The 22,403-nt window shown below is 42.5% G+C and overlaps 1 protein-coding gene across 2 annotated transcripts in view; it reads right to left on the reverse strand.

The window, feature by feature from the left end:
• Nucleotides 1–22,403, reverse strand: part of ZC3H6 (zinc finger CCCH-type containing 6) — a 74,493-nt gene that overhangs the window by 39,431 nt on the left and 12,659 nt on the right. The window contains exon 2 of one of the 2 annotated variants that reach the window (XM_084623324.1): nt 16,855–16,971. The exons of the other annotated variant lie outside the window; for it this stretch is intronic. Within the exon in view, the coding sequence (XP_084479450.1) occupies nt 16,855–16,971 (117 nt within the window). The remainder of the gene's footprint in view (nt 1–16,854; nt 16,972–22,403) is intronic. 2 annotated transcript variants of the gene reach the window in all.

Below are 22,403 nucleotides of genomic sequence, written 5' to 3' on the forward strand. Positions count from 1 at the left end.
GGAAGGTATCTATCAGTGGATCCAACCATTACACCAGGAAGGCATCTGCTCCGGAACGGAGGCCATGGGTGGCTTGGGAGCAGCATGCTAGTCAGTTCTTTTCCACTAGGTTGCAAAAAGATCCCAAGACAGGAACATCGCGGCTAAAAGATATGCTGTACTATTGACGAGTGGAGTTCCCACTCATGATCTGTGTGGGAAAGCCTGGTGAAGATGTCTGCCAGGGAATTCGTTACCCATGGAATGCAAACAGTTGAAAAGGTGATGTAGTGCTGAGAGGTGTTCTGGTGTCTAATGCACCAATTCCAGAGGTGGACCACTTCTCTGCAGAGTGGGATAGATCTTGCTCCTCCCTGCTTGTTTATATAGTAGACGGTGGTCAAACTGACCTGAATTTGTGTGGACCAAATGATGGGTAAAAACATCTTGCATGCTTTGTGAACTGCTAGGAACTCAAATAGGTTGATATGTAGCTTGGACTGCTGTGTGGGAGCCTAGTGCTGTGGGCTGTCTGGTTGTGATGCGCTCCCCATCCCAGTAAGGAAACATGTGGCGAGTGTCTTTGCAGATGGTGCGAGAACGAAAGGGACTTGTATTTCAAGAAGTCAGATTTTGACATCAGTGCTTGGTAATGCACTATTTGGAATGCTAAACTGGCCAAAAAAAAAAGAAGTCTTCCTTCCAAAGAGGTCTAACCAGTTGGCACCTTTGTCCAGCAGAGTGGGCTTGGGCTCCACTCTGTGACATCTTGGGCTCAGGTATGAAAAACAAAAATTTTGCTCCTTTGGAGGAATGAAGTAACATTTCTCAGTCATCTTTGGGGTTGGGGCACATACAGCAGGTGGGTGCCAAACCACTTTAGTAGGTTCCATAATGGCCTCATTAATCAGGAGTGCTACTTTAGAGGAAGCCATAGCTAGCAAAATGTCCGGAGCTTGTGGGTTGGATCCTGAACCTCCTTTAGCAGAATCTGGATAAAGTCCACAATTCTCCTGAGAAGGTTCTAGTACCACTCAAAATCATCTGGAGGTTTGGGAAAGGCTGGTGATACTGCCTCATCTGGAGAGGACAGAGAAAGTGCCACTGGCAGATCCAGAGGTTTTGGGAGTACCAGCTGTTCCTGTGGAGATTGCGGTTCTTCACCCCGTGGTGGCCACAGCTAGGTTTATTATACAGAGAACTTGTACTCAGCGGCTTGAAAGTATAGGTCCCAAGGGCCCCAGTAAGATCAAGGAGTAGAATCGTAAGAGTATGGAGGTGGAACTCACAGTAGGTACCATTGGTCAGTAGGCCAGAAATGTTGTTGGTGAGGATATGAGAGCAAGAGAATGGATCTGGAAGTCCTGTCTGAACTGACAGTTCTCAGTTAGGTAGCTGTGGGGGGACTGTTGGTACTGGCTCATTCTTGTCTGATGAAAGAGAGTCTTCAAGATCCAATGATGGGGCTGAAGGTGCCATGGGATCTGATCCCTACCGACCAGTAATGGGAGCAGCTGGGTGGCACAGTGACTAAGCCTGACCCGCCACTACATGGCTGGGCTCCTGTACCAGCAAATGCCAAGTGGATGACATTGGGACTTCCTGCAGCAGGATCAGTTCTGAGAAAATTTGAAATTTCAGGTCGTATAGATAGGCCCTCCAGAAGAGCAGACTGAGGTCCTACCTAAGATAACCTGTGCAAGGGCAGTAATGTCAAACAGAGAGAGAACAATTCCTTCTGCCATGCAGATGCTACCACCATCCTTTCAGTGCATGGTTTTGGAGCACTGGGAGCTCCCAGTATCATCTGCTCCTTCTCCTTCCTGTGAGCTCCAGGAGCAACCATTCTGGGGCATGGAGTCTCAGGTGGCAAGAAGAACTTCTTTTCAGAGGAAACCGGTCCCTCTTCTTGTGGGGGTGTTTGCCCTTGTCTTCTTTGTATTTCTGCCTCATGAAGTACCTCTGTGTCCTTGAGGACTTTGATCCGTTAGGTCTGGACTCTGGAGGGACACTGTCTGGGATGGGTGAATGTGCAGCAGGAGGGCCCAGGATCCAAATGGGCCTCATGAAGAGCTCCATAAGGTGTGTCTGGAGTCAGAATTCATGAGATTGCCATGCTTTCCTCCCACATACAGGCAGATGCTGTACTTCGAAAGGATGTGAGATTCTTTGAGAAAATACAGGCAGGTTTTGTATGGGTTGCTCACCGGGAAGACCCGGGGCAGGCCAGGCCGGGCAAGGCTTGAAGCCTAGAACATTGGGCATAATAGGTGCCTGAAATGGTAGAGGAGCTAGGGGTCCCCCCAATCACCAACTAATTAAGTAGCACTAAAAATCGAAACTATCCAAATGTAACAACTGTTTACAGACTTGAAGAAGCAGAATGCTAAAGAGCAGAAATAGACACAGGAGGTTCCATCCCAGACCACGAGAGGTAGAAAAAGAACTGGAGAGGCAGTCCATCCATACGGCTTAGGCCCTTACTTGGGAGCATGAGGAGGTGCAGGCATGGACCAACAGTAACTGCTACAGAAGCATTACTGGTCCAGGGCACAGTGAATAACCATGGGGACCTGGACTTGGAAAAGAACGAACTATTCACAAAAAATGAAAGTCATGAAAATATCAAGGTACTTGTTATGCCTGTAAGAAAATATAAGATAGTTAGAGATAAGAAAGTTAGAGAACTTCTCCAAAAGCTAGAGGACGAGTGAAGACACTGGTGATTTCAGAGAAGTGTCTGGCTGGATCATTTATCAGTGGTTCTTGAGAAAAGTGTGTGTGTGTTTGTGAGAGTGAGAGAGAGAGAGCGTGCAAGTTCTGAACTGTTAAGGGACTTGATGTGCTAGAGTCTAGAAACTTTTGGGAGGTGGGTACAGTTCTATATGAAGCTGGCTATTTCATCTTGTTTTTAGTCTTCACAGTGTTGAATTCAATAAGTGGTGGTTTCTCAACTGTAGTAAAGGTGAAAGCTGCTAATCAATACTGCAAATGGAGTGATATCAAACTTCACTGTATGAATTTCTGACTCAACATGCCCTAAGTTGGAGCAGCAGGAAACAAATGATTTAATAGACAATGAACATAAATAATTCTCCTAAAGTAAAATATAAGCAACTCTCTCAAAACGTACAGTAGCAAGTTGGAAAGGGTGTATGCTTATCTCAAACAGTGCAGAAAAATCAGACTCTTCACGATCAAGTGAACCACTAAATGAGACTTTGTTTACTGAAGTGCATTAATGAGTCTGATGACCCTGTAGGCAAGACATTTTTAATGCTACTAATGCCACTGAAACATCAAAGATAGTATAATTCAAATCCCAGTTGCAGGCATTCTAGCAGTTCCTCAACATTCTCTTTATTCAATCTATTTGGGGTGGTGGCCACGGTAATTTTGGTTCTGAGAAGTTGTAAATTCCTACTGATTAATGCAACGCTCTTTTTTGTTCTGATGGGGGGAGGGAGGGATGTCAGCCTGTTCGGGAACCTTGTGGTCAGTTACAATGGAAACAAATATGGAAGAACACAGCAAAACTTGATGGGGATGACTTTCACATACCAACACTATGTTATGCAGTGGGGATACCCACACTACCTTTTCTACAAGAGACAGAGATGATTTCAGCTTTACATGTTCTCTAAAAGTCTATGTCCTCAGTTAAGGAAAAAGTTGAGTCTGTCAGGGAAAATAATCAACCATGGACTCTAGCCATTTTTTGTCATTGTCCATGTGAGTTATGTGGACTCAGATGACCACCAAAAAAAAGAAGCAGGAAGTGAAATGTCCAGGCTCTCAAAATGTTTAATGAAAAAGAACTCCCAAACAGAAAAAGAGACAGCACAAACCAGAAAACTAGATGAGAGCTCATAATTTTCTATTTCTAGGTTCTTTTTCAAGTCACCTAAAACTGATACAACCAAGACCCTTTTTTGCTACAGGATACCTATGTGCAAATCTTGAAAGGGACAACATTGGCAACACCATCCATAAAGTCTTAACTAATACTAAAGACAAACTCAGAATCCTTAAAGCAGCTGAAATAGCAGGTGACATCATTTATCGAAGCAACAAAAAGAAATAACGTTTCATTACCTGTAATTTTTAATGTTTCATTATAGAGGGCATACAGTGGGCTGGACACTATTCATGGGTTGGACCTGCTCATTCCACCACCATGGAAGCTTTTTCCCTACCCTCCCCCTTTGATTTCAAATACCCTCTGCTGTACCGCTACAACACTGCTATAAAGAATGAAAATGAAATAAACAGTGAGCCCTCCACTACAGGATTAAGAAAATGAGGTTGAAGTGTTATAGTTCCACTTGGAGTCTCTCTTGTTCACCAGCCAGAAAGAAATGGGATAAGGCTGATACTAGGAATCTTGGGGACAGTGGATTGAACATAGTAGGTAGGTCTACACAGCCAGCAGCAGCAAACCTCCCAGCCCAGGTCAACAGACTTGGGTTTGAGGAGCTTGTGATAGTGCTCTAAAAACAGCTGTGTAGACAGCACTCTGAAGTTGCAGTTTGGGCTGGAGCTTGAGCTCTGAAGCCCACCCGCATCCCTAGGCTTCAGAGCTGAGCTGCAACTTCAAAGCACTTCTACAAAGCTATTTTTAGAGTACTAGCAATGAGTCCCACATCTGTAAACTCAGGCTCGGAGGCTTGCTTCTGTGGACTATGTAGCTGTATCCCTAAGTACCTACAGCATAATTTCTTACGAAGGCCAGGATGTCTCTAACAAACAATATGAACATATTTAGGCTCAGGTTTATGAATCAGGTCAACAAGTCTTCCAAGTCTTGTATGTTCTTGGTAAGGAAGACTTCTGATATTTTAATACAAAGTTGACAAATTCTCAATAATCAGGTTGTTGAAGGAGCAGATTCTGAGGCTGACTGGGGAAATGGTGGGGAAGGTGAACATGGTTGGCGAAAAACCAGAAGCTTCCAAATATAGCAGACTGCCATCTTTATAAGTCTACAAAACTGAGATCTATGAAACAAATAGATTATATCTGATTACAGATGATCAGTCTTATCTTCTCAAATAAGACGAAACTGAGGTAAGTCAATACATGAGTGTGACACAGCATGGCCAGACGGTGGCAGGAGAGTGTTAGAAGGGAGCCTTATTCCCTGTAGAGGGAAGAAAGTTTGCTATAGATTAATTAAAGCACCTGAAGCCAGTCACCTGATAACCCCCCCCCCCCGCTTCAATCAGACAAGAGGAAGAGTTGAAGCAGAGTGGATTGGTGTTGGAGCAAAGAGCAGTTTGGAGGGAAGCAGAGGAGAGTTTGGAGAAGTGCTGCGGTGGGCTAAGACAACCAAGCCCCTAGGTAAAGGGACACCTGGTTTGTGCAAAGGGAGGGCAGGAAGCCCCACAAGCTGAAGGGCAGGAGAGGGAAGCAGCCCAAGGGAAGGAACCGCTAGTTCAAGTGGTTTACTGCTATCCCTAGGGCTCCTGGGCTGGGACCCGGAGTAGAGGGTGGGCCCGGGTCCCTCCCTCTCCACTCCCCTTCTCTAGGACACTAGTGGGGCAATTAATACCCCAGTTCAGGGGCAAGAAACGGTGCCCTGAACCCCCCCAAGAAGAGAAAGCACGAGACCCATCATAGTAGTGCTGGCAATTAGCCACAATGAGTATATCTATCCACTGAAAGGAGAAAGTATCCATGTAACATACCTAGGGATGCCATTGTCAAAAGCAAAATACAAGTACAATTCCTGTTGTTCTCAGATGCAAATAAGTTCTAATGAGAGAAAATGGCTTGCTGAATATATGAATCAAAGACTCCCAACTTGTCTGTTGCCACCCTTGGGCAACTGAGCTAGCTTACTGCTCCATTAGACAGATGAACTCTGCCTCTTCATGAATGAAAGGCCACATGGTTCAGATTTATACTTTTTATTCTTCCCTGGCAGTTTATGTAAGCCATGTTTGTTCATCTGTTGCTCCTGATATGAAACGAGATGAGATGGTCCTGTGAATTTTATGGAGGGCTCCAATAGCACTGATGATTGCTTTAAAGGCAACATCAGGCTAAGATAAGTTAGTGTCATTTGTTTAAAAGGAAAAACTGAAGACATTAGGGATGCTGTGTTGTCCACAGGTTTTTTATATGCACAATGCCAACACGAGTATTAAGTGCAGATATTAGGAGGAAACTACAGAACACTGGAAGAGAAGGGTTAAAATCTGGAGTAGAAATTCGAATAAAGGGAGATTTCCCAGTTGAATGGTCTTAAAAATGAGCCCCAATATGGGTAAGGTCCAGAGGGTATGCACAAAAAGAATTTTGTTTAATAATGAATTGACTATATGAAGAAAAGTTGCCTTTAAGTACATTTTCAGCAGCAGATCATTCAAGTAACAGATGTAAATGCTATCTTAATGAGCTACATCACCTTGCACATCACAGGAAAAGACAAAATACCAAATAACATGGACATGAACAGGTATTTTCCTTTAAATACAGGAAATGAGACTGATGGGGATGAGATTAGATGGGAAAACAAAAGTTAATTTCTTCAGATCTATGGAACAGAAGAATAGAGTGAAGCCATTTCTTGAATGAGTTATGGAATATTTTCCATTTTGAATCTTGCTTCCATTACAGATATATGTCAAAAACAGATAGACTTCATCTATTTTCATTGGGACCACAAATGATGTGAAAAAATATCAGGATGATGTTTTGAGGGCGACATTGGGATTTTGGCTTTTATGTCTAGATTTTATATAGCATATATGGTAAAGAGGGGCACTCTCTTTAAATTTTACAAGATACCCAATTTCTGTATGACACAGAATGCATTTGAGGTGGAATTGGTCCAGAAGAGAAAGTCAAATGTTTAAGCTTTAAGATTCCCAAGTAGATTAATTTTTGAGTTGAAGAAAGGAAGGAAGATCTATGGTGACCTCCCATCCTGTAATGCTGGAAAAATACTTTCTAACTTCAGTAAAACATGATGGTGGGAATGACTGCATATTCCATAAGGAGCTCATCTATATTTTCGTTACAATGTTTTTTCATCCCTGATTAAAAAGCAATACTGAGAAAGCAGGTTGTTCAGATTGGACTGAACCCCAAGAGAGCTTTCTAAGGGACTGTCCAAATAACTTAGTTCCACTGAAAAGGACAGCATAATACACATGGGATTTGTGTGAAGGATCTTAATTTCTCTTTTTATTGGTGAACTTTGGATCAAGGTAACTTTGCAGAGGTGATGCAGGACATTTTAATTTGCACCCAGCCACTTTAATCAAGAACTCAAACTATTTTTAAGGAGCTGATTACTGTTGTAAATATACATATTTTTCCACAGAAATTTTTGGAACAGTATGTGTGCTATAATGGCAGGCAGGGTTAGGCCACTGTGAGACACATTCTGAGGAAAGGGAACCAGAAGGAATGAAGATTAAACACACTGGATCCTCAGCCTGCTCTAAAAGGAAAGTCAACTGGTTAGGATTACTGAAAAATACACATAATCTGAAATTCAGCAGTCTTGTGAGATAAAATTCCCACATTCAAATGCTGTTTCTTAACAGCAATGAGCCTAAAGCTGCTCAGATGGAGACTGAATAGAACAAGACTGGAATGTCATGCTTAAATAGTCCAGCAGAGAGTCTGAACTCAAAGGATGAATGGAATAAAACAAGCCTAAACTGCCTTCACTGTGGTGAAATGAGGAGGTCTAATCCATGAATAGTTTCCAGACCAGCGGATGTCCATTATGAGAAAACTTTATATTCCCAGACATGAATCTATATTACATAGCCCAGACAGCTACAAATAATTTCTTCCCCTCAAACAGAAGATTAGAGTGTGTTTGTTAAGGCTATAATATTTTTTTCCAAAGTCCTCCATGAAGAAAAGTTTTATATTTTTGGGACAATTCAGCCAACAGCCCAACTGGAGAAAACTTGTCAGATTAATGTACTGTATGTATATAGTAATGTATATTACTCAGTATCTGAGAAGAAAAGGGATATGATCATACAATTTTGAACGTTAAATTAAAGCACTTTATACTGAAAAAACTTGTTCCAGAATACGTAAGTTAAAAAAAAAAAGATAGTATAATTACTCAAGAGACATACACCATCTTTTCTGATTGTTTTTGATTTTCTGACTTGTTATTGGCATTGTACAAGATTGTTCTGCATATTAAAATCAACAAAAATAGATTTATAAAAAGATCAGCAGATAGGCTATAAAAATAACTGAAAATTCAAAGACGAACTTGATAAGGAAGATGCAACCTTCTTTTATGCCCACATCAACTCCTCTATGTAGCACAAAATGAACAATTTAAAGAAATGACTGAAGCAGTCGATCCTGAGTATATTCTTCCAGAGAGATTTTTAAAAGTGAACAGAGAAAAAATAAAAATCAAGATTAATGCAAGATAGTAGGTCAAACATGAGAAATGATCCAAGACTGGAATGTATTATAACCTCTCGTAACATGTAGATAACTTTCTGAGACCTTTACCCTTGAAGTTGAAATTCTCATGTACTTGGTTTCTGTCCAGAGATGATTTTTTTTTGGGAAGACTAAGAAAAATCCTTTTAGTTGTTATTGAGTTATGAGAGAGTGAAAGATACATTTTTCCAATTCAGTAAAATATCTAACCACTTTTGTTTAAAATAAATTGGTTACAGCAACAACAGCCAAAGTTTAAAACATGAAACTTTGTATGGATATACTGCTGTCCCCATTGAGGAGTAAATAAAATGTTTTGGAAGGGAAAAGTAAGTTATAAGTGACTGCAAAAAATCCAATGGATATCCACAGGGCATGTGCTAATAAAACCTTGCCCCTGTGCCCCCGTGATATCATTGCACGCTCTCTCTCACCATCTTAACAGATAAGAGGAGCTACTGATAGAGCAATATATATGAGGAAAATAAATGTAAAAAAAATACATAAAATCTTTCTTAATTAAAATAAAAAGCACTTGCTTAATACCAGGGACAACATAGGCTATACTGGGTCAGACCAATGGTCCATCTAGCCCAGTATCTTGTCTTCTGACAGCGGCCAAAGCCAGGTGCTTCAGAGGGAATGAACAGAACAGGCAATCACCAAGCCCTGGTCTACACTACGAGTTTAAGTCGGATTTAGCAGTGTTAGATCGATTTAGCCCTGCACCTGCCCACTCTGCAAAGCCATTTTTTCTGACTTTAAGGGCTCTTAAAACCAGTTTCTGTACTCCTCCCCGAAGAGTGGATTAGTGCTGAAATCGACCTTGCTGGGTCCAGTGTGGGGTAGTGTGGACGCAATTTGACAGTATTGGCCTCTGGGAGCTATCCCAGAGTGCTCTAGTGTGACCGCTCTGGACAGCACTCTCAACTCAGATGCACTGGCCAAGTAGACAGGAAAAGCCCCACGAACTTTTGAATTTCATTTCCTGTTTGGCCAGAGTGGCGAACTGATCAGCACAGGTGACCATGCATCCCAGAATCGCAAAAGAGCTCCAGCATGGACCAAATGGAAGGTACTGGATCTGAACAGCATGGACCAAATGGAAGGTACTGGACCTGATCACTGTCTGGGGAGACCAATCCGTGCTATCAGAACTCCGTTCAAAAACACGAAATGCCAAAATATTTGAAAATATCTCCAAGGGCATGAAGGACAGAGGCTATCACAAGGACCAGCAGCAGTGCCACGTGAAACTTAAGGAGCTCAGACAAGCTTACCAAAGAACCACAGAGGCAAACGGCCGCTCCGGGTCACAGCCCCAGACATGCCGCTTCTATGATGAGCTGCATGCCACTCTAGGTGATGCCCCTACAACTACCCCAGCCCTATGCGTGGACTCCGTCAATGGACTCTCATGCAACAGGGATGTGGATTTTGGAGACGAGGAAGATGAGGAGGAGGCTGAAGCACAGCAAGCAAGCGGAGAAACCGTTTTTCCCCGACAGCCAAGAACTGTTTTTCACCTTGGATCTAGTACCCTCCCAACCCACCGAAGGCAGGCTCCTGAACCTAGAAGGCGGAGAAGGGACCTCTGGTGAGTGTACCTTTGTAAATATAATACACGCTTTAAAAGCAAGCGTGTTTAATGATTAATTTGCCCTGAAGATTTGGGATGCATTCGCGGCCAGTACGGCTACTGGAAAAGTCTGTTAACATGTATGGGGATGGAGCAGAAATCCTCCAGGGACATCTCAATGAAGCTCTGCTGGATGTACTCCCAAAGCCTTTGCAAAAGGTTTCTGGGGAGGGCAGCCTTATTCCGTCCTCCATGGTAGGACACTTTACCACGGCAGGCCAGCAGCACATAGTCTGGAATCATTGCATAACAAAGCATGGCAGCGTATGGTCCCAGTATTTGCTGGCATTCAAGCAACATCCGTTCTTTACCTCTCTGTGTTATGCTCAGGAGAGTGATATAATTCGTGGTCACCTGGTTGAAATAGGGGAATTTTATTAAGGGAACATTCAGAGGTTCCTGCTGGGCTGTTTTCCTGTGGCTGAACAGAAATCATCCCTGCTGTTAGCCACGCAGTGGGGGGAGGGGTGAAGCAATCATCCCAGAGAATTGGGGGTGTGTGTGTGGCAGGGGGTGGTTAGCTAGATTTGTGCTGCATGTTAACCTAAAAACCACGGCACCTCTTTTTAAATGGCCAACCCATTTTAAAGGGCCAAGCCAACAGGTGCTTGGTATGTGAAATGACGGCACTGCTGTTTGAAACCATTCCCACATGTTAGGAAGGTTAAAGAAGCCATGTGGCTTACCATGTCTACCTGCAAGCCGAATTCTGTTGCCTGCTGGCCCTGCGTGTGTGATTTCTCACACCATATCGGCAGGCCCTCGATATAAGAGGCAAAATGCGACCTTGTAGAGAAAGCATAAGTGCTATGTAATATTAACAGCTTTGTTCACCGTGAAAGAGTCTACCCATTGTTCTCTAAAATGTCTCTTTTTCAAGACTAATCTCCCTTTTTTCCCCTCCCACAGCTGCAAATGGTTTCATCGCTCCATGTATTATCTCCGTCCCAGAGGCTATCAAAGATTAGAAGGCGAAAAAAAAAGCACTCGAGATGAAATGTTCTCTGAACTCATGCAGTCCTCCCACACTGAAAGAGCCCAGCACAATGCATGGAGGGAGACAATATAAGAGTCCAGGAAAGCACAAAACGAACACGAGGAGAGGAGGGACAAGCGAGAGGAGAGGTGGCATCAGCATAATGAGAAGGCAGGATGCAATGCTGAGGCTACTGGAGGATCAAACTGATATGCTCCGGTGTATGGCTGAGGTGCAGGAAAGGCAGCAGGAGCACAGACCGCCGCTGCAGCCTCTGCGTAACCAACCGCCCTCCTCCCCAAGTTCCATCGCCTCCTCGACCAGATGCCCAAGAACGCGGTGTGGGGGCCTCCTGGCACCCAACCACTCCACCCCAGAGGACTGCCCAAGCAACAGAAAGCTGGCATTCAATAAATTTTCAAGTGCACTGTGGCCCTTTCCTTCCATCCTCCTCTCCTACCCCACCCCTCCCAGGCTACCTTCACAGTTATTCCTCCATTTGTGTGACGAATTAATAAAGAATGCATTAATTTGAAACAATGACTTTATTGTCTCTGCAAGCCGTGATCAAAGGGGGGAGGGGAGGGCCGTTGGCTTACAGGGAAGTAGAGTGAACCAAGGGGGCGGATTTTCATCAAGGAGAAACAAACAGAACTTTCACACTGTAGCCTGGCCAGTCATGAAACTAAAGCTTCTCTGATGCACAGTGTGCCCTGCTATGCTATTGTAACTGCCCTGGTGTCTGGCTGCACGTAATCAGTGGCCAGGTGATTTGCCTCAACCTCCCACCCTGCCATAAACGTCTCCCCCTTACTCTCACAGATATTGTGGAGCACACAGCCAGCAGTAATAACAAGGGGAATATTGGTTTCGCTGAGGTCTAACCGAGTCAGTAATCTGCGCCAGCGTGCTTTTAAACATCCAAATGCACTTTCTACCACCATTCTGCACTTGCTCAACCTGTAGTTGAACAGCTCCTGACTACTGTCCAGGGTGCCTGCATATAGCTTCAAGAGCCATGGCATTAAGGGGAAGGCTGGGTCCCCAAGGATAACTATAGGCATTTCAACATCCCCAACAGTTATTTTCTGGTCTGGAAAGTAAGTCCCTTGCTGCAGCCATTCCCACAGACCAGAGTTCCTAAAGATGCGAGCGTCATGTATCTTTCCCGGCCATCCCACATTGATGTTGGTGATCCCTTGTGATCCACCACTGCTTGCAGCACCATTGAAAAGTACCCCTCCCTTTTGGTTTATGTACTGGCTGCCTTGGTGGTCCGGTCCCAAGATAGCAATATGCGTTCTGTCTATCGCCCCACCACAGTTAGGGAATCCCATTGCAGCAAAGCCATCCACTATGACCCGCACATTTCCCAGAGTCATGACCCTTGATAGCAGCAGGTCAGTGATCATGTTGGCTACTTGGATCACAGCAGCCCCCACAGTAGATTTGCCCACTCCAAATTGATTCCCGACTGATCGGTAGCTGTCTGACGTTGCAAGCTTCCAGAGGGCTATCGCCACTCGCTTGTGGATTGTGAGGACTGCTCTCATCTTGGTATTCTGGTGCTTCAGGGCAGAGAAAAGCAAGTTACAAAGTTCCATGGAAGTGCCCTTACGCATGCAAAAGTTTCGCAACCATTGGAAATCGTCCCAGACCGGCAACACTATTCGGTCCCACCAGTCTGTGCTTGTTTCCCAGGCCCAGAATAGGCATTCCATGGCATGAGCCTGCCCCATTGCCACCAGGATGGCCAAACTGCCGGGGCCTGTACTTTGAGAGAAGTCTGTGTCCATGTCCTCATCACTCTCCTCACCACGCTGCCGTCGCCTACTCGCCTACTTTTGCAGGTTCTGGTTCTGCATATACTGCTGGATAATGAGCATGACTTTTAGAGTGGTCACAACTGCCGTGGTGATTTGAGTGGGCTCCATGCTTGCTATGGTATGGCGTGAACAGGAGAGCAGAGTGCCAGTGGAAGTGGTGGGTGGATGACAACGCTGACAGCAATATGGCGCCTGCATGGAAAAAGGCACGAAACGATTGTTGGCCGTTGCTTTCACGGAGGGAGGGGGAAGCAAGGGGTAGGCTGGCAGCAGATGGTGCAGTACGACTGCTAGCGGTCATCATGCTGCTGGCTGGGAGAGCAGCCTGAGGCAGAATGGCCCCCTCAAGGATTGAACTCACAACCCTGGGTTTAGCAGGCCAATGCTCAAACCACTGAGCTATCCCTCTGCCAATATTCCAAGCAGGACAGAATCTCCATTAGACAAAACTTAAAGAAGAGAATGATCTGAGTCACTCCCATTTATGTCCTCATCGAGGTCTGCCAGGAGCACCCATGTCTGCCAAGGCACCTTGACCGATCTCACCGAGGCCGGCCAAGAGCACCCAGGAGATGACGAGGATGGATACCAGTTGTACTGCACCATCTGCTACCACAAGGCAATGAGCCGCTGCTGTGTAGCAATGCAGTCCCATGTCTGCCAGCACTCAGGAGACATATGGTGACAACGAGCTGAGCGGGCTCCATGCTTGCTGTGGTATAGCGTCTGCACGGGTAACCCAGCAAAAAAGGCATGAAATGATTGTCTGCCGTTGCTTTCATGGGGGTGGCGGGGCGGTCGGGCGGGGGCCTGACGACGTACCCAGAACCACCCAGCAACAATGTTTTTTGCCCCATCAGGCATTGGGATCTCAACCCAGAATTCCAATGGGCGGCAGAGACTGCGGGAACTGTAGGATAGCTACCAACAGTGCAACGCTCCGGAAGTCGACACTAGCCTCGGTACTGTGGATGCACTCCACCAACTTAATAGTCTTAAGTGGGGACACACACAATCGACTGTATAAAATCGCTTTCTAAAAAATCGACTTCGATAAATTTGACCTAATTTCGTAGTTAGACATACCCCTAGTGATCCATCCCCTATCATACACTCCCAGCGTCTGGCAATCAAAGGCTAGGGACATTCAGTTCGTGGTATTGCATCCCTGACCATTCTGGCTAATAACCATTGACAGACCTATCCTCCAAGAACTTTTCTAGTTCGTTTTTGAACCCTGTTATAGTTTTGGCCTTCACAACATCCCGACAACTAGTTCCACAGGTTAACTGTGCACTGTCTGATGATGTACTTCCTTTTGTTTATTTTAAACCTGCTGCCTATTAATTTGAGTGACCCCTAGTTCTCGTGTTATGTGAAGGAGTAAATAACATTTCCTTATTCACTTTCTCCACAGCAGTCAATATTTTATAGACTTCTATCACATCCCCTCTTAGTAGTCTCTTTTCCAAGATGAACAGCCCAGGTCTTTCTAATCTCTCCTCATACAAAAACTGTTTCATACCCCTAATCATTTTAGTTGCCCGTCTCTGTACCTTTTCCAATTCTAATAAATCTTTCCTGAGATGGGGCGATCAGATCTGCAGGCAGTAGTCAAGATGTGGGAGTACTGAATTTATATAAAGCATTTTCTGTCTTATTATCTATTCCTTTCCTGATGGTTTCTAACATTGTTAGCTTTTTTGACTGCTGCTGCACACTGAGCAGATATTTTCAGAGAACTATCCATAATGACTCCAAGATCTCTTTCTTGAGTGGTAACAGCTAATTTAGACCCCATCGTTTTGTATGTATAGTTGGGATTATGGTTTCCAATGTGCATTAGTTTGCATTTATCAACATTGAATTTCATTTGCCATTTTGTTGCCAGTCACCCAGTTTAGTGAGATTCCTTTGTAAGTCTTCGCAGTTTGCTTTGGACTTAACTATCTCGAGTAATTTTGTATCGTCCACAAATTTTGCTACCTGTTTACCTCTTTTTCCAGATCATTTATGAGTATGTTGAACAGCACTGGTTGCATCACAGACCCCTGGGGACACCACTGTTTACGTCAGTCCATTCTGAAAGCAGACCATTTGTTCCTATGCTTTGTTTACTATCTTTTAACCAGTTACTGATCTGTGAGAGGACCTTCCCTCTTATCTCATGACTTTGCTTAAGAGCCTTTCGTGAGAGACCTTGCAAAAGGCTTTCCAAAAGTCCCTGTACACTGGATTACCTTGGTCTCCATGTTGGTTGATCCCCTCAAAGAATTCTCATTGATTGGTGAAGCATGATTTCCCTTTACAAAAGCTACACTGACTCTTCCTCAACAAATCATGTTCATCTATGTGCCTGATAATTCTGTTCTTTACTACAGTTTCAACCAATCTGCCTGTTACTGAAGTTAGGTTTACTGGCCTGTAATTGCCAGGATTGCCTCTGGAGCCTTTTTTAAAAAACTGGCATCACATTAGCTATCCTCCAGTCATCCGGTACAGAAGCTGATTTAAATGATAGGTTACATACCACAGTTAGTAGTTCTGCAATTTCCCATTTGAGATCCTTCAGAACTCTTGGGTGAATCCCATCTGATCCTGGCAACTTATCACTGTTTATCAATTTGTTCTAAAACCTCCTTTAATGACACCTCAATCTGGGACAGCTCCTCAGATTTGTCACCTAAAAAGAATGGCTCAGCTGTGTGAACCTCCCTCACATCCTCTGCAGTGAAGACTGGTGCAAAGAATTCATTCAGCTGCCCTGCAACAGTGGTATTTTCCTTGAGTGCTCCTTTACCACCTTGACTGTTCAGTGGCCCCAGTGATTATTTAGCAGGCTTCCTGCTTCTGATGCACTTAAAAAAATTTGTTGCTGTTAGTTTGAGCCTCTGGCTAGTTGCTCTTCATATTCTTTTTTGGCCTGCCTAATTATACATTTACACTTGACTTGCCAAAGTTTATGCTCCTTTCTATTTTCCTCAGTAGGATTTTACTTCAAATTTTTGAAGGATGCCTTTTTGCCTTTAACTGCTTCTTTTACTTTGTTGTTTAGCCATGATGGCACATTTTTGGTCCTCTTACTGTGTTTTTTAATTTGGGGCATTCATTTAATTTGAGCCTCTATTACGGTGTTTTTACAAAGTTTCCATGCAGCTTGCAGGCATTTCACTTTTGGGACTGTACCTTTTAATTTCTGTTTAACTAATGGCCCCATTTTTGTGTAGTTCCCATTTTTGAAGTTGAATGCTACTGTGGTGGGCTTCTTTGGCGTGTCCCCCCCCACCCCCAGGATGTTAAATTTTATTATATTATGGTTGCTATTACCAAGCAGTTCAGCTATATTCACCTTTTGGATAAGATCATGTGCTCCACTGAGGACTAAATCAAGAACTGCCTCTCTTGTGGGTTCCAGGACTAGCTGTTCCAAGAAGTACTCATTTACGGTGTCAAGAAACTGCATCCCGTCCTCAGGTGACATGTACCCAGTCATGGTGGGGATAGCTAAAACCCCCCATTATTATTGAGTTTTCTATTTTTATAGCATTTCTAATCTCTCTGAGCATGCATTTCACAGTCACCATTCTGGTCAGGTAGTTGGTAGTATATCCCTACTGCTATATTCTTATTATTCAAGCATGGAATTTTAAACAGGGATTCTATGGTACAGTTTGGTTCATTTAAGATTTTTACTATATTTTAGTCTATGCTTTCTTTCATATATAATGCCACTCCCCCACCAGCCCAACCTATTCTGTCATTCCTATATATTTTATACCCTGGTATTACCTTGTCCCACTGATTATCATTCCACCAAGTTTCTGTGATGCCTATTAATATCCTCATTTAATACCACGCATTCAAGTTTACCCATCTTAGTATTTAGATTTCTAGCATTTGTATATAAGCACTTATAAAATTTGTCACTTTTTAGCTGTCTGCCTCTATGTGATGTAATTGAATGGGATTCTTTTATTTGATTGTTTCTTGACAGATCCTACCTGTACTTTATCATCTTCCATGCTCTCCTCCTTACAAGGATATAGAGAATCCTCATTAATAGATCCTCCCCTAAGGGATGTCTCTGTCCGAACCGTGTGCTCCTCCGCACCCGTCGGCTTTTTCAGAAGAAAACAGTGTTAAAAATTGGAGATCTAACAATTTTAGGATCTCCACAATATTTTTGTATTCTCCACTGTTCTGCAAATTTGAAAAAAAGTTTCACTATCACATTTTCATTACAAAGATACATCCCAACTTAAACAGAAGTGCATCTGCACTGTTGACTCAATCTTGCAGAGAATTGTTTCTAACCAAACAGCAGAAGTTAACATGGTAACTCATCTCATTCACTTCAGTGAAGTGCAAGCTTCAAAGTCTAACTGGAAATAAATAAAGCAGAAGTAGATTTTACTACAACTTTAAAATTGCAATTAAAAATCATAAAATGTAAGGAAATGCAAAAATTAAGTTTTCAACACCAACATTAATTTAGTAACATTGCACATAAAAAGGATTCATAATTCAATTTTTCTAATTAACCATATTGTTTTACTATTTAAGTTGTAAAAGCGTATACTACACCATAAAACAAATAATGTGCAATGTATCCATTATTGTCTGTATAATAAAATGCACCCTTTTTATATAACATATAATTTTTGTGATTTCTTAAGATTTTTCAGTTTGCAGGTGAATTCTGGATGGAGCTCAACAATCACGACATTATCAAGCTATTAAATTAATAAGAATTTGGAAATGAAAATCATGCCTTTCTAATACCAGCATTATTTGAGGAGTCTCAGTAAAACAGTAGAAGGAAACAAAAAGGGAAGAGATAATTTGTTTGGACTTCGGAACAAAAGAATTAATTCTCTGGACATCATCTAATCCCCAGGTATTAAGCACTTTAAGGACAGGTCAGTTCTTCATCTCTGTTTAGGGCCCACTTGGGAGTATTATAGCAGGAAAAGGTGGTTTTAGTCACTGACAGGTAGAGCAACTGGCCCTGTCATTTCTGCTGGAAACATCCACCTTGAGCCTACTTTCACACTGTATTATCAACCCAGTCTGATGCCAGTTGCTGACTACTCTGTGAACGGGAATCTCAGAGAGAAAACCACAACCTCCCTTGCCTCTCCTTTATGCCCTACACTGCAAACACACATCCAAACTCCGCCCTCCTCGCAGCCTCTACTCCTGAGAGGACCTGCCAGATGCCATCCATTCCCAATGTCTCTTGAGTTAGGAGCCAGAAGGTGGAGCAGCACTGCATGGAAAACCAAGGACAGGTACAAATTGTGTAAGAGCCCAGAGTAATTCTGCACAAGGCAGCAGGCCTGCTAGCCTAACTGTAGTGAAATAGAGGAGTATGTTCCACCACTATAGAAGAGGCAATGAGACCAAAATCTTCATAGAAAGATGAGCAAGATCTTGTTTTTCTCAGCAGAGGGAGGAAACAGAAGTGAATGGAGAAGCAGGAAGGCTTGTGAGGAACTCTAAAAGAACAAAATTGGGCAATATGAAAATAGATCAAATTTAATCTAGACAAATTAAAATAATCTATACTAAAGGGACCCATTTAAATTTAATTGCTCTCACTGATGGGCAGTGCTTAAGGGAATTAGACACTGAAAGTCACTGGAAGTTGGGCATCTTTTGAAAATATCACCCCACATTTTAATGAAAAGATCTAGGTATTATCATGGACAGCTCAGTAGGACATCCTCTTAATATGCAGCAAAGGTCAAAATCAAATAAGGCATTATGACGTAGTAAGAAGGGGATAGCAAACAATATGGAATATACGCTATTTAAAACAAGGCTAAATCCTCATTTTGAATACTGGATTTAATGTTAGTGACCTGATCTTACAAAGGACATAAAAATTGGAAAAAAGTCCACATAAGAAAACAAAATATTATAAATGTGGAATTGTGGAAGAGAAAATTTAAAAGAATGATTATTTTTCATAAAATAGATGTATTAAACATATAAAATAAAGGCAATTCAATCTATTGAGGTTCTGAAATATACAGAGATACCAGACTCATCCATAGTTCTAAGAATAGTCTCCACTCCATACACAAGCCCTAATTCCAAAGTGTTAAGAAATATCGCCAAATAAACCTGTCTCAAGACAGTGCTTATCAATATCAAGTTCAAAATACATCTACTATTTCAAAACTTCACATTTGGAATTAACTAGAGACTTTAAAAATTACTACAATTCACTCCTCCTAGGTATGTTAAATCATCTCATATCAAAATACTAAGATTGGACTATGGCATCCACAACCCAGTGGAAATCCTACAACCATTTGGTGGAGCAGGTTGAGAAGACTTCAGTTCATAGCTCAATACTGGCGCTACCTCAGGTACAGGATTAGTGACCAATTGAGACATCTTCTGTATCTATCCATTGTTGGTTCTCCAATCTTCTGAGGCAAAATTACTTTGAGATGGGATATTATACACACACACTGCCCATGCTCCTGCCCTGGCACAGTTTGTCATATTTTCTGTTCATTTTCTTTTCTGCCTTTGTCCTTTGGTTTTCTCTTCAACTGCATTTATTTTCTAGTTTTTGTTATTTTATGTTCTCTTGTTTTGTGGCAAGCCTTCTCTGTTTCCCATTAAGCAGGACTATACGCTACTTGGATAGGGGCAATAATTGATAACTCCATAAAACCAAAACCAACTCTTGCAGCTGAACTGAATGCACTGGGAACAGAACACAGAAGTTTTGGCCTGGAGGTTACTATTCAAGCCTGCAGTCTTGTGCATCTGACCTACTCCTGCAGCATTAGTTCGTTAAGGGGCACTTCTTCACCTCCAACTGCTGTAACACATTTGCATTTGTAAAGATAAGATTTGGGGTCCTGCAAGTTTCTCTCCTGCTGGTAATAGCTCACCTTACCTGATCACTCTTGTTACAGTGTGTATGGTAACACCCATTGTTTCATGTTCTCTGTGTATATAAAATCTCCCCACTGTATTTTCCACTATATGCATCTGAAGTGAGCTGTAGCTCACGAAAGCTTATGCTCAAATAAATTTGTTAGTCTCTAAGATGCCACAAGTACTCCTTTTCTTTCTACCCCCAATGTTGTTCACTTTCCCCCATCTCCTCAACTAGTCTGGACTGGCCCCTCAAGGTTTGGAAACAATAATTGATATTTCTATATTCGACTCACCGCAATACTTGACAGAAAATGTAAAACACAAAGCTGTTTGTTCAAAAATTATTTCTATAAAATTAAGCTGAAAAATCGTAAATATTTTTTATTCGTTATTTCAATTAGTTTAAGGGCGTGGGTATCTCCCTAGCAGAATACCATTCAATGAGAAAAAACTGCTCAAGCTGTCTGTCGGATAATAGACTGTAGTCTTTAAGCCATCAGTGAAAGGATGGTTTTTAGAAGCTTCTCCCTTATGAAAACTGATGAACATCTTTAGACTTTCTGAAGCCCTCAGCATAAGCTAAATAAAACTTTTAAGCCTGCTTCTTACCATCCCTGGAATGCAATCTGTGTTGATTTGGGGAGACAAAATTACCACTAAATTTAAATTGTTCAATTGTGTGATAATACTTCTTAATTTTTCAAATGCAAGATCACACAAAATTTGAGATCTGTACTTGTCCACTCTGCCAGAAACCACAGGCGTGAGCAGCTAGCTACAATAGGTCTTGATAGCTCTTAAAAAACAAGAAAAACACAGTCCTTAACAAGAAAAGGAGTACTTGTGGCACCTTAGAGACTAAGGTGCCACAAGTACTCCTTTTCTTTTTGCGAATACAGATTAACACGGCTGCTACTCTGAAAACAGTCCTTAACACGATAGGGAAATCAGATTTCCCTATCTAGTTACATTTCAAATGCAAAGAGAATGAATTCAACACTATTCTTGGTTATAAATATTAAAATGCATTTTAAAGAAAGAGAATTAAATTTTCAGGCTTTCTGAAGAAAAAATCATAACTCTGCTTCAGAAAGTCTTGTTTCATTGCAAGTCAAAAATGATGGTAGCCTGTAAAGACAAGGTTTTGATCAAATGGAACAGTAGGAAAACCAAAATAATATCTATGCCTCCAGCCAAGAATAGGAAACTAAAGAAGTGGTTTCAGAACAAAGAGGAGATTTTAAAAGATGCTTTCCTAGAGCTGTGCATAAAGTTCTTGAACTGACAAAAAGGAGGTTGTCCCTTCCTGAGGGGCCCACCACGGGTCTTCAGAAAACTCATCCCAAGAAAATAGGAAGATAGGACTTAGAACTGGAATGGATCTTATGGATCCAGTCCAGTCCCCTGCTGGCATCATCATCATATAAACCCATTCATAAATTTATCAAGCTCCATCTTAGAACTAGATAGCCTTCCAACAGAAGGAGTGGGGGGTAAACCTGTTTCAGAATCTCACTCCTCTGATTAGAAACCTTTTAACTTCCAGTCTAAATTTATTCATGGCCATTGCCCATTTGTTCTTGTACAAACCTTATCCTTTAGCTTAAATAGCTCTTCTCTCTCCTGGATGTCTACCCTACAGGGTATTTATAGACAACAATCAGATTTCCTCTCAACCAGTTTTACTAAGCTAAAAACAAGCCAACTTCTTTTACTCTCCTCTCATAAGACAAGGTCTCCATTCCCCAATCATCCTAATAGGCCTTCTCTGCATCTGTTCCATTTTAAATTAATCTTTCCTGAACATGGGTTACCAGAATCATACACTGTTGCAGATGAGGTTTTACCAGTGCCTTGCACAGTGTCATTAATACTTGTCTATCTCTGGAAATACTGTAATACTGGAAATACCTTGCCTGATACATCCTAGGATTACATTTGCCTTTTTCATGACTGCACCACCAGTGGTCCCACTAAAGCCGCTAGGACTGTGTTAAGGTCCCACAAAGGAACCAGGTCTCAGACCAGAGGATGGAGATGAAGAAGCCCTTTAAAAAATCTTGCTATCATGGTACTGGAGAAGACAGATCTTCCCTGAATGGGGGGATGAAATGCTGGTAGCACTGCCAACTGCACTCTCAATGACCTACGCGCAAGTCCTGATAATTTAAGATGCAGCAAGTATTCTGAGTTGTCCAGGATACAAGCCAGTGTCAGCTGAATTCCACAGGCCATTGACCACACCAAAATCACTTTCATTTTACTGAATAGGCCATTCTAATAAGAGGACTTTGTACTGTTGAATAGGACCTGTTGAACAGCTGCAGAACACCACACTTCCTTTTCATTTAGCCATGAAGCAGCCACACTGTGAGATGCACGGGACTAAGCGTGGGACACAAGGTGCAGCCGTGATTCTAAGTGATTAGGTTGGGATGGAGAGGAAGCAGCACAAGAGGCTGAACTGACAACACGAGAAGATTCGAGAACCAGCACTGCGTTGGGCCATGCAAGTACAAAGAGAATGAGCTTAGCCTGATCCACCTTTGTTGAGGCTGCAAAGATCAAGAAGGGGTCTTACCCCTTCTTTGGATTTGGGCACCAGAAAGTATAGAAATAGAATCCATGACCCTGGTGTTCTGGCGGA

The sequence above is a fragment of the Lepidochelys olivacea genome (assembly GCF_965140295.1).
Source record: "Lepidochelys olivacea isolate rLepOli2 genome assembly, chromosome: 3".
Lineage (NCBI taxonomy): Eukaryota > Metazoa > Chordata > Testudines > Cheloniidae > Lepidochelys > Lepidochelys olivacea.